At 36.0% G+C, this 13,606-nt stretch overlaps 1 protein-coding gene across 1 annotated transcript in view; it reads left to right on the top strand.

Annotated features, from left to right (window-relative positions):
* Positions 1–11,971, top strand: part of HAPLN1 (hyaluronan and proteoglycan link protein 1) — a 35,931-nt gene extending 23,960 nt beyond the window's left edge. Inside the window, exons 3-4 of the mRNA XM_055298141.2 lie at positions 5,119–5,421; positions 8,005–11,971. Of these exons, the coding sequence (XP_055154116.1) occupies positions 5,119–5,421; positions 8,005–8,294 (593 nt within the window). The 3' untranslated portion in view covers positions 8,295–11,971. The remainder of the gene's footprint in view (positions 1–5,118; positions 5,422–8,004) is intronic.
* The last annotated feature ends 1,635 nt before the right edge of the window (positions 11,972–13,606 follow it).

Here is a 13,606-nt window from a genome sequence, read left to right as displayed (position 1 = left end):
CATGCAATGTGGGAGTCATGGAAACCATTCTTAAGAAAGAGACACTTGGCCGGGCACGGCGGCTCACGCCTGTAATCCCAGCACTTTGGGAAGCCAAGGCGGGTTGATCACCTGGAGTCAGGAGTTTGCGACCAGCCTGGTCAACATGGTGAAACTCCATCTCTACTAAAAATACAAAAATTAGCCTGGCATGGTGGTGCATGCCTGTAATCCCAGCTAGTCTAGAGGCTGAGGCAGGAGAATCGCTTGAATCCAGGAGGCGGAGGTTGCAGTGAGCCGAGATCGCGCCATTGCACTCCAGCCTGGGTGACAGAGCGAGACTCAGTCTCAAAAAAAAAGAGATACTTGATTTGGACTACGAATGTAAGCCTTTCAAAAGGTAATGAGCATGAAAAAGGAGGAGAAAGGGCATCATAGATAAGAAAGAGAAATTACTGAAAGCAAAAATGTGAATAACAGATACCACCGACAGCATTCCAGCTTGCCTGCATTAAGTCTCACATTGGTGACACGGTGGGATAAAAATGTTTAACTTTTCATTGTCGCTAATTTCAAACTTTTGGAAAAGTAAAAGGAATAGTGTAATGAATCCGTATATCATCATCCAGCTTCAAAAAGTATCATGATATAGCCAATCTTATTTTATTTTGCTTTCTTACTCCCACTACCACTGAATAATTTTCAAGAAAAACTCAGATGGGATATTATTTTATCTAAATATACTTCAGAGTAAGATGAGGATTGATATTTCAAAGTAAAATTACAACAAATTAAGATAGCCACAAGAATAAAATAAAAGCCATAAAAATAAAATTTGAGAAAACTTGACATAAGCTAAGGACACTCTCCATGTATTCTGGGATAGAAACTCAAGATGCAGCAGATTTATATGCATAAGAGTTTGAAATCTGTGCTGAACCACACATGGCAAAAGACATACCTTCTGGTTATCATTTATTAGCTCTTGTTCTCATTTTTAACCTTTTTCATTATCAGTTACATTCTTACATGTGACTATCTACCAATCAGGCAATGGTACTCAAGCTCCCTGTCAGTCTTCTAACATGCACCAAAGGTCCAGGGAAGCATCTCATTTTAAATGCCTTGATTGAGCTGCTTTTCCAACTGTAATTGCACATTATCTTTAATTGTGTTGGTCCTTTAATACCAGCTTAAATGCTATTTACACTAAAGAATTTTACCAATTAGAAAAAAAAATTCTTCATGTAGCCTAAATTATATAGCTCCTATTTGTATTACAAGCTTTTATTCTGCCTTGGATTCAAACCATATATATATCCAAACTACATATATTTATTCTGTCTTGGATTCAAACCATATATATATATATATATATATATATATATATATATATATATATCTCCTGTCAAATACAGGAAGAGGCCACATCTGTACCTATATCCTAGAGTACCAAGCACAGTGCCTTGCTGTTAGTTGTTGTTTAAGAACTGTCCTTATAATCACACTGACAAAAATAAACAAATAAATAAAAATTGTAAATCCTTAACAAAGACTGACCTCCATGTGTGTTGGAATTAGATATGGAAACACAGTATTTTCATACAGAATCTTGGATACGGCAGAGCCCTCTGACTGCCACCAATTACCTACCTAGAAATAGCAGGCAACAAGCAACAAGCTTAATACAGATGTAACAAAAGAGTGTCACTAGGAATTTAGGAAGAAGCGTGGACTACAGAATCAGCAATTCAGTTGAGTGCAGCAATCAATAAATACACAAATAATGATATGAAAAACATGACATTTATGCTTCCAAACTTCCATTGTATTTGTCTTCCACTGGTGAAAATGGGGCTAAATATACAAAATTATAGTGTGAGAATTATCAGAAATAGAAACACAATTTCAGATACGTGCATAGCACTGATAAGCACTACGACAGGCACTAAGGAAGGTGATATTATTTATGCTAGATGTTCTCTGCCTTTTTACGACTAAAAATATTTACTTTATGTAATTATTAAAGCTTACTTTAACTTTTATGTGTCCCTTTTGATTATATTTTGACATATAAGTATGAAGGATAAATTAGTCAGATATTCCTTGGATAATCATACCACCTTCTTTCCCATCCATAAAAGTTTAACTTTTCTTATTTTTGCAACATTGGATAAAAGCAACCATTTGCTCCAGAATTCAGCTGTAAGAATTGCACATTTTTTCTACAGAGCCAAGGTTTCCGAAATTGGATGTTAAAATCTTAACTAGCCAGAAGTATAATAAGTAAACAAATAAAATACTAACAATCATGAAGTTCCGAAAATGGCCCTGCTTGTAAGATACATCTTACTGTTGAAATGTGTATGTGAAATTTGTAGAATACAAGGAAAGTTTTAAAACTTTGAGTAAAGCATAGAGCTTTACCTTGATTTACTTGGAATATGTTCTTTCCAGCATATCAAACAGTAATTCAAATTTGTTAAGTAAATCTTTTGAGCTGATACAACACTTAATTGACAATTCTTACAATTGAAAAATACAAGAATTTTAACATAAGTTTCACTTTGACTCTAAAAAATGGTTGTATGAAATTATGTTAAATTTGAAAACAAATAAAAATATATAGCACTGGATGTGGAACTAAATCATAGTTAAGTAATGTTCAGTGGTTAATCAAGGACAAATTACTAGAGAAAAACTTGTCCCGATGTTTATGAGAGTCCACCAAAATACACTACAGTGAATTTAAACCTGAAAGATTTTCCAGGTCTTTAAAATTAGTATAAATTAAAATATACTGCATTCTCCAGTGTTACCATCTTCAGCCATTTTGGAAGTGGAAGTCAACCCCCCTGGTTTCTTTCTCTCTTCAGGTTGAGATACTTTGAGATTTTCTGTCATTTAAGATCTAGCTAAAAGGAATCTCTACTGAATAAATTGAATATTTTCCTTTTCATCAGCACTCCCAGGGTTGCTGAGGAAAGAAGATAAAAGATATGAGGGACCAGGGCACCATAATAGTTATTTCCCAGCACTCACTGGGTTCCCAGCTCAGTGCCTGGGCAGAGCCCTCCTTAGATAGAACCATCTCCAGGCCTTCCCTCCCCCCTCACCACAGGAGTTAGTGGCAACCAAGAGAGGCTTTTACTCCTTCCTTTTGGCTCTGATTCAGCTTATAGATCCTTCAGCCAAGAACCTGCGAAGGCAGAATGAGATCAGGAAGCCTTCTTGGATCTCTGCCTTTCATGGATGGTGCCAGCTGGATTGCCCTAGAGAGACGAATGTGTCCTACAGAGGCCTTCAGTGGATGTGACTTGATTTAAGGCCATTGAAATTTCTTCTTGTAGAGTCTTCTAGGACAATTTATTAAAGAAATATTTCCTGTGTACTGGTTATGCTATTAGTGAGTTTGTACATCATCTTGAATAGCGTCTGCAGTCTCATAAAATAGCACATGTGCTATAACTCACCAAATTACTGTGTCAGTGGGACAAATGTTTGCATTCCACATGCCAAAATACTAATTATTTCTAATTATATTCAAAAATTCAAGGCAAGCCCTTGAATAATGATTCAAAATTACTTATCTTTTAATAACCATGGGAGAAATACTTTGACACAGTGGTCCTTTTCAAAGTCCAGCAAGTGATGCAACTTTGCGTTCTTATTTGGTAATCCTTAGCCTTTAAAGAAACTGGAGAGAGTGTTGTGAGACAGCTCGGTCACCTCCCATAATTATTTGACCAAAAGAAATGTTTTGGAAAGCCATACATCTTCCTAGGCAAAATCAAATGCAAAGTCACACTGTTTACATTTGCTAAGGAACTATTGTCCTCAAAATATTTAACTTAATTATTTGGCATTAGTCAATCAATGGATGTCTATTCTGTACCTACCTTTTATAGGACAAGCTTAGGAGAGCTTTTTTTTTCCTGTTTATAATAAAAATGTTTCAAACCCCTTACTTTCAGTTTGCAATATATACATGTGGAAGTTGAAAAATAGTAATGGAAATACTTTTAAATGAAAGCCCTTGTTTTAGTCGTGCTATTTAAGGGCAGGAAAAAAAATAAGATTAAGGGCTACATTAAAAGTAAACATACAAGAGTACCATGATGCCTTCTATGGAGGCATGCCTCACTGTACAGATCTGTCTTATTAATCTGAAATAAGGTTGTTTAATTATTTTCTTGTTAGATATGCAAAGGAGTCCACTTTAGCAGGGGTATCCAATATTTTGGCTTTCCTCAGCCACAATGGAAGAAGAAAAACTGTCTTGGGCCACACATAAAATATACTAACATTAATGATAGCAGATGAGCTAAAAAAAAAAAAAAAAGAAAAAGAAAAAAGAAAATCACAAAAAAACTCACAATGTTTTAAGAGAGTTTACACATTTTTGTTGGGCTGCATTTACAGCTGTTCTGGACCACATGTGGCTCACGGGCCATGGGTTGGACAAGCTTGTTTTCACGTTTCTCCAAACAAGTATCTCCCCTAAGTGAAGGTTACTTATCTGCAAGTTATTAGACGAACATGTAAAAAGTTATATATCTACATTTGAATCATTTGTTAATATGCTTCTTTATACACTTAAAAGACTACATAAAACTAATTACTAATTATATAGGAAAAATTACCAAGAAAAGCATTGTGAATTTTGATAAATACCTTCTCTTGGAGCACTACATCCCCTCCGCTCTTAGTATTCAGCAATGACTATTTCTATATCTGCCACCAACTCTTAGTATTCAATACTGACTTTTTCCCTAGGTGACAGAGCTCAGTAGTAACCCATTATATGGTTAGTAACTGGCAGCAAACGGTAAGTTCTCAGGGAGGGCTATTTAGAAACTGTAATCTGTGGACAGATCTCTTCAGAAAGGAGAATTTTAAGACTTGAGTTGAACCCTTAGCTAAAGCAGCAAATCATTGAAGTTATAAAATAAAAAAGCTGATCATGAGATGCTCAGAACTGAGAGGCTGCTTTAAGGGGAAAAGGATCATGAGAAACAGTTGCTAGTTGACGAAAAACTACTGTCTCATCTGATGGAGGGTCTGTTATGTTTTTCACCAACTAGGTGGGGTTGTTAGTTTTGGGGCTTCTAATGACTCCTTGCTTTCTCCTTTGGACAGGTGTGGTATTCCCTTACTTTCCACGACTGGGGCGCTACAATCTCAATTTTCACGAGGCGCAGCAGGCGTGTCTGGACCAGGATGCTGTGATCGCCTCCTTCGACCAGCTGTACGATGCCTGGCGGGGTGGGCTGGACTGGTGCAATGCCGGCTGGCTCAGTGATGGCTCTGTGCAATATCCCATCACAAAGCCCAGAGAGCCCTGTGGGGGCCAGAACACAGTGCCTGGAGTCAGGAACTACGGATTTTGGGATAAAGATAAAAGCAGATATGATGTTTTCTGTTTTACGTCCAATTTCAATGGTAAGATAATAACTGTACTGCCTTCTTTCCTATCTCAGAGACTATTCCATACTGTAACACTACACTTGGCTTTTAATCTTATCTTCTTAGAAAAACAAACAAAAACAAGCTTTGAAGTTTTGCTCTAGTTTAAAAAGATATAAAAAGTTCTTGAGTATCATAATTTTTAAATATCCACACAAGTCAAGCAAAAGTACATATTCCCAGTACTCCTACATTTTATTTCATCCCATTTTATATGAAACAATTGAAACTGTTATGTGGCTTGAGGTCTGTTACCTATTGTCAAAGATGATGCTGCCAGTGTGTGCCCTCCGTAGGATATGGTTCTCTCAATCAAAGTAAGCGTGCCTTCATTATTACCCATGTTCTCCCTCTCTCAATCACATAAACACTTATTCATAGGTGATCAACAGAGCTCAGGACAAAGTGGGGAGTAAGCAAGAAAAAGAAAGTAGAACTAACTCTCAAGGTGAAAGCAGAAGGAAAGGTTGCAGCAGTGTTGATGACTGATTCATTTTATTCATACACCTCTCAGCCCTTCTCTTGCTGTCTTCGGAACCAGCCACATAATTTGTGCGGCCCAGTGTAAAATGAAAATGTGACCTAGGTGCTGTGGCTCACGCCTATAATCCCAGCACTTTGGGAGGCCTAGGTAGGGGACTGCTTAGGCCCAGGAGTTGGAGACCAGACATGGCATCATAGTGAGACCCCATCTCTAAAAGAAAAAATAAATAAATAAAAAGAAAAAAAAAAAAGGAAAGAAAAGAAAATGTGGAGCTCCTTGTTCAAAACTGTTAAAAATTTTAAGATGGTGACAGCAGAGCATTAAACTAAATGCAGAGCCCTTCTCCATGTGGGGCCCTGTGTGGTGGCACAGGTCACACACCCATGAAGCAAGCCCTGGCCCCATTATTTATATTTTAGGTCCCTAGTGATATGCTTTGGGAAAAATAGAAAGAGATTATGGGTCAGGGGTCAATAATCTTTTTTTTTTTTTTTTTTTTTTTTTTAAGACAGGATATCACCCTGTCTGTCACCCAGGCTGGAGTACAGTAGCACGACCTGGGCTCACTGCAACTTCAACCTCCCTGGTTCCCAAGTGACTCTCCCTCCTCAGCCTCCTGAGTAGCTGGGACCACGGTGCGCGCCACCACGCCTACTTAATTTTCGTTTTTTGGTTTTGTGTTTTCTTTTTTTGTTGTTCAATGTAGACATGGGGTTTCACTATGTTGGCCAGGCTGGTCTCCAACTCCTGACCTCACATGATCAGCCTGCCTCAGCCTCCTAAAGTGCTGGGATTACAGACGTGAGCCGCTGTGCCTGGCCGACAATCTTTTTCTGTAAAGGGCCATATAGTAAATATTTTTGGCTTTACTGGCCATATGGTGTCTGCTACAATGGCTCATTGTAAATGTGTATGTTGTAGCACAAAAACAGCCATCAAAATACTAAACCCAGATGGAGATGGCAGCATTCCAATAAAACTTCATTTACAAAAACAGATAAGAGGCCAATTTTGACCCATGAGCTATAGTTTGCTGAACTCTGGTGTAGATGATTGTACTTAACCTCTAGTTAATATTCCGGTGGCCACTACCCTTTCTCCAAATCACATCATCTCAGTCTAGAAAGAAATGGCAAGCATTAATTTATACTTCAGTAACCTATATCTAATGAGGGGCAGGGGAACATCATATTACAATGTCTAATCAGGTAAGAGAGTCTGATTAGATTCGACCTAAAACTAAGACGCATAAGAAAATCTTCAGTCTGTGTGTATTTATCACTTTCAGTCAGTTGAAGTCATATTTTATACATTTTACACATATTTAATACATATTGAAGGAATCTCAGTAATTAACACCATTCAATAAGTGATCGAGACTAATTTGTCTTTCTAGTGAAATTGAGAAATAAGTATCAGGGTTTCAACAAATGGAAGTTGAAAAAAATAAACAAATTTGTCTTCTTTGCTAGTGAACCAACACAGACTAGGTTTACATTCTGAGTACGTATTATCTGTGGCAAGTGACTTCCTGTATTTTACGCATTTTCATATGTAGTCTTTGAATGAGAATAATGTCTAATTGACACCTGTAATGAAAAGGACTTGAGCGCTTTTGATTTTTTTTTAAATGGACTTTTATGTCAGGAATGTGTTTTGATCCTTTCACATTCAAATTCTGCCTCTCCAGAAACTTGTGCTGGGGTTCAGTCTTGCTACAGCTAGAATTTAAATAGCCCTTGCTTTTAACATGGAATTCTGTCTTCTCTAGTGCCACAGAAGGGCTCTTTTAGTCACTAATTAGCTAACAGAAACTGCATCTGCCATTTCCCTTTTCTTTTTAAAGCTATAAAAGGGGCATGTCTGGACACATATTAAGGGGCAAGGGAAAAAACTAATTTAATGGAAGTGACCTAGGGACACTACATTTAATTGACATTTCTACGTTCCCCAAATTTTACAAACATTGCTCTATATCCCCCTTCATTGAGAAACACTTCTATTTTTGGCTCCTTCTATCTCTGTGTGGCTCAGTTGAAGACCAGCCCATTGACTCTGTCTCCTTTTCTCTACAGGCCGTTTTTACTATCTGATCCACCCCACCAAACTGACCTATGATGAAGCGGTGCAAGCTTGTCTCAATGATGGTGCTCAGATTGCAAAAGTGGGCCAGATATTTGCTGCCTGGAAAATTCTCGGATATGACCGCTGTGATGCGGGCTGGTTGGCGGATGGCAGTGTCCGCTACCCTATCTCTAGGCCAAGAAGGCGCTGCAGTCCTACTGAGGCTGCAGTGCGCTTCGTGGGTTTTCCAGATAAAAAGCATAAGCTGTATGGTGTCTACTGCTTCAGAGCATACAACTGAATGTGCCCTTAGAGCGCATCAGTTTTAAAGTCATTAAGAACATGTGAAAGGTTTTTTTTTTCCAATATGAACTCATGCAAGTTACCAAAACTGTGATAACCCTTTTTTACTTACTGTAAAGAGTCATTTTCATAAAGTCCAATTCATTGATTTGTTTTTTGTAAAGCTATCATTCAGTATATATTATAAATTAATATAAATTTAAGGGAAGCTCTACGTAAGGAGACTTAGAGCCAAACTGTTTAAGCTGTATCATCCCAACAAAGTATCCTTTCATGAACGGGGCATGCAATAGCTTGAGAATTGCTAGGATTAAATTAAGGAAAGTAAAGCTACTCAGAACAGCAGGTTCCACAAGCACAAACTTTACACATTTGTACAATTTTGAAATGCACTACAATAAACAAATTAGAGCAACACATTTGAAATACAGGCTTCTTTACATAAACTGAGAGGTTATACAAAACTCAGTTTCACAAGGGTACAATCTATACCTTTCTAAAAGTTAATATTTCAAGTCCTCAATAGACAGAATATTTTACTCTTTAAAATCCTGCCTTTTTGACCAAAAAAAAAAAAAAATCATATGGACTCCAATCCATAGTAACAAGCACAGTTAAAACTCCTTAATAATCCCATTTATATGAAGTATGACACATAAATAAGCAGATAATATTTAACCAATGAAAGACTTCTACCTTCTTATAATTAAAATTACACATGTCTAAGAGGAATTGTTTTATCTTTTGAGTAGCTTTACCGAGTTGTATTTAAATTCTAAGGGCCATTTGCTAAGCAGCATTTAGCATCTACTCAGGGCAGTTATATAGATAAACTGCTGGACAGAAAAATTGTAAAATTTAGCAGCTTGATTTTCTGTTAGCCTATGAAATGTTATTGTCCTATAAAAATAACTTTAAACTTATTTAATATTTCATATTTACATTATATGAAAATCAATTACATTATAAAAGGAATCCCTAATGCAGAAACAAAGATGCAACTTTCACAATTCTTATTATTCCTATTTGTATATACACTAGAGAACCCAACTAGTGCCTGTGTTTGGGGGGAAGAGTCAACAGTGTAGTTCTAAACCTTATCCCAAATAGAAAATGTGGTTAATGATGTCACTTTCCTTGCTGGTCATCATTAGGCTTAAATTAAATGCTGAAGCTGTCATCAAAGAGTTTACACTAAAATCTTCAGGGCTTTAAATAAAAGGTTAAGTCCAGCTTCAAAACACAATTTTCCACATTAGCAGCTCCAATCTTAAATGAAGCTCTGTTTTCCTATATTTTTATGACTGCTGAGATCCCACAGGGACCAATATTTGTATTCAAATTACATTTCATGGTTTCCCATTGTTTCACAATGAGTTCTAATAAATGGGATTTACTATAATAATCCAAGTATGACATAGCTGGTATGCTTTCATGAATGTTTTTATGTAGATTTTCCTCCCATGAACATGAGTAAATAAATCTGTTTCCTGAATGGACTGTGGTTGGATTTAAAGCTCTGTAATAATTCTAATAAATTTACTCTATAGAGTTATGTGTGTGGAAGGTATAGAACAATTGGAAGTCCATGAAACCATAACTATAATCATATATTATTCAGACAAAATATTGTAATAAAAGTAGGTCCTTTCTTTCATCAAAAACATATCTGAAAATGTTCAGATGCTTTAATATTAAAAGATGACAATGTTATGCCTGCACATTTTTAAGTTAGGTTGGATATGCAAACTGTACAAAACTATAAATCCAAAGAGTTTGTAAAGTTTAAACTCAAACACTGGTGGTATAAATAGAAGTTGCACTTCTAAATTAAGGAAGATACCTAAATGGTCTAGGATGATATGACATATTATTTGAAGAGGGGACTATCTCCCAAATAACAACTTTAACACCTCAAATATGGGGGCTAGCTCATTGGAAGAAGTCCATACTTGAACTATTATTATGTATGTTCCAATAATTTTGTTGGAAATACAAGTGGGAACAAATTTCTATTGAAGCAAGCATCTAATTTTCAGTTATGTCCAGAACTCTACCTTTATAATGTTAAATGTAGTAGTATTTCTTAACTTTTAAATACTTACTAGTATAGGAATTGGTGCTGATCAAAATCTCTGGAGTGACTGTTAGCTGAGTAAAATCTATACCACTTACACATCATTTTTCCATTCGTGTAAAAAACAAAAAATCTTAACACAGTGAATACTGCTGAGCAGAATTTTTGTCTTCTCATTTTGCTCAAAGGATCAGAATGTCCATGCCCTTTATACTCCTACTTGAATGAGTCTTTTTAATGTTCTCATTTTGCTGTTTTTCCACCAAATGTCTATTTTCCTACTTCATTCCCCAAGATGTCTCACTGAGCAGGTCTGAAAAAGAAAGGTTATTCTAATACAATTCCTAACAGAAAGTTGGTACAACACTGGCTAATTCAGAAATCGCTCCTCAGACGTAGATTCCAAGAGTATCAAAGAGATTAGATGGGAGGCTGGGCTAGGAACCCTTGTTTTAATGTATTTGTCCATAATTAACACTGGTGACCATATAAGGAACAAAGTATATCTGCACATTTCACTGAGACATCCACATTGGAAAGCCCAAACAAAAAGAAGCAATTCAAATAAAAAGACAATATAAGAACGAAAATAAGTTGGTCACATTAACACTGGAAGCCATCTTTAAATGAGTGCTGTCATATTGTGTCACAGTAATTTTTAGCCAAATCTGGCATTTGTAAATTTAAACTTTCTCTCATGGAAAGGGGGCCGGTACCTGTCAAAGTGTTATTTTATGCAATAATATAGTCACTTTTTATTTTGGCAATTAGAAGTAGACTCAAAGGAGATTCCAATTTGGTTGCTGGCAGCCATTCTGGGTTTCTTGATTCTAGTACTCCAAAGAATATGGTGGTCTCATGGAGTAGCTGACCACTAAGGAGGGGAGGATTAAAAGGGAATCACTTATCAGTTTTTAGCATAGGATGCGTTAAGAAATATCAATGGATAACTGACATCGTTTTGTTAAGAAGTTAACTGTATCATAGCTCACTACTGCCAGAGCGGCAATGGATGTACAACAAAAGAGATGAAAAATACAAAAGTCATTAAGCCACCTGATTAAAAGAAAACCAATATTTAAAGGCATTTAATAGATATCAAGTATAACTTTGAGGAGAAGAATCAAACTGTATTACCAAAAAAATATGTTTTCATTTTCTGTAAGATACAATGAACTGGTACATTAAAAGTCAATTTTGTGTTACTGCAGTATCTTTTAATTCTTCTGAGTTGTAGAATCTTAGCTATTTTTCTTTGTGTCAAACTCTGTCAATACATTATTTCCAAGAGAAGCATTTAATTCATTCTTGTTCTGATACATTTGACTTCAAATTGTAAATACATACAATTTTCATTTCCTGGTACTCTTGCAAAGTCAAAGAAAAAGAGCATATATATGGTGTCGCCAAATCAACTATAGTATTATCCCAAAATATATTGACTTTTTTCTCTTTGTATATGACTCAAAGCATAATTTATTTTGCCCACCAGTTCAGCAATCCCAGAAATCTATCGTGTTGTTGATTAGATTAACACATTTTAAATGCTTTGTAACTTAATCATGAGTGCTGAATTAAAAGAAAGATTTTCCTTTTCATACTTAAGTTCTTCTCTTTAGCACTTTACACTCCCAATAACAAGGAATATATTTTGCAATATTTCCATCCCTACTCTGGATTTTCAACATAAAAAATAGTTTCTGGATTTTTCTGATATACAGAAATGAATTCTTGAATGCAAGGATCTATTGCTGGTGCAATGACTTGAACAGAAACACACCTAAATGAGTTTGTCATTGATATTCAAATAAAAATGTACCTTAAAATTTTTCCCATACTTACTTGCAGTACATTAATTGCCTTGGAGAAGAAAAAAGTCCAAGGATAATATGAAATTAAATCATCTACTTTTAGTGTTTCAGTTCTTACACAGATAGACGATATCTTCACCTTGCCAGCAATTTTTGTATATTGTGGCCTGGTCATATACAAAACTTGCTTGATACTAATATTGAAGGATCTTACAGAGTTTCATAATGTTAAAATAAAACAAGTAAACTATTAAGATGTGATGTCCTTACTTTCCTACAGAGTGACAGAGCTTAATATTATAATACGACTATTCTTGTGCAGAATGGACCCTGTCTATGATGGTAGATGTGTAAGAGGAGTCATAAAAGCCAAGATTATTGGAGAATATGAGGGAGAAAATGAACTAAGAAGAAACTGACACTAGAAATGTAAGAAGAAGATATTTCCTTTCCTATCTCTACTTCTTGGGCCCTCCATTTAGGATTATTCAGAGGCATGTCTTAAGATGGTTCTGTAGTCTTTGCTTCTCAGTAGGTGGTATATTCAGGAAGATAATAGCTTCATGCCTCAGCTATTAAAAGATGGCTCTTTAATTTAGTTGGTGTCTGACAGCAGCCTGAGCTCCATTTATTCAGGAGAGTACCCCCAGGGCGGAGAGAAAGCTCTGATTTTCTATTACCTGACAATGAAGCTATTGGCTTTAACAACAAATGTAAGATTCTTGGATAGAAATAGACTTCTAAGAATATTGTAGCCTTATATTTTTCTTTCAAAGCAAGGGGCCCAATTGCCAGCTTTTCATCTGTTGGAAATATCTGGGATTTTTAAAACATTATTTGAAAAAAATGTTTCTTTGATTTTAATCAATGAAAATTCTGCCTGCCAAAATTCATATATATGCAGAGAGCAAAGAAAGATAAAAAACAAGTGAGTTTGAGATTTTAGAGACTATGAAAGGTCCTTCTTTGAAGATGCTGAGATTCTTGCATGTGAATCTAAAAACAAAACCATTTATTATCGTAATAAACAAACATGTTCGTGTGTAATGATTGCCGCAAGCTCAGGGAAAAGATAAATAATGTCCTTCATGGTTCTTCCTGTGCTCAGAGTTCTGCCAAATTGAACATCCTTTCTCTATGGGAAGATGCTTGCTCCTGTGATGAGAGCCAAACTTCAAGTGGCTGAGAAGCAAATTCTGCTATTCTAATAGAATGCCTTTGAAAAGCCAAACTTTCAGTTCAGTGTACATGAACATTCAGTAATCTGTTAAAGCAATTGTAGTCAGCATATTGGAATCACTTGGGAGTCTGCAGAAAAATGAGGTCTGAGTTCCTCCCCCACAGATTATAGTCAAGTGTGTAACGTGGACATCAGGATTTTTAACCCCCATGCCACATTCTAACGTGATTCTAACGTGCAGC

This window comes from Symphalangus syndactylus, chromosome 11 (genome assembly GCF_028878055.3).
Source record: "Symphalangus syndactylus isolate Jambi chromosome 11, NHGRI_mSymSyn1-v2.1_pri, whole genome shotgun sequence".
Classification (NCBI taxonomy): domain Eukaryota; kingdom Metazoa; phylum Chordata; class Mammalia; order Primates; family Hylobatidae; genus Symphalangus; species Symphalangus syndactylus.
This window is presented reverse-complemented; position numbering and strand designations above follow the sequence as displayed.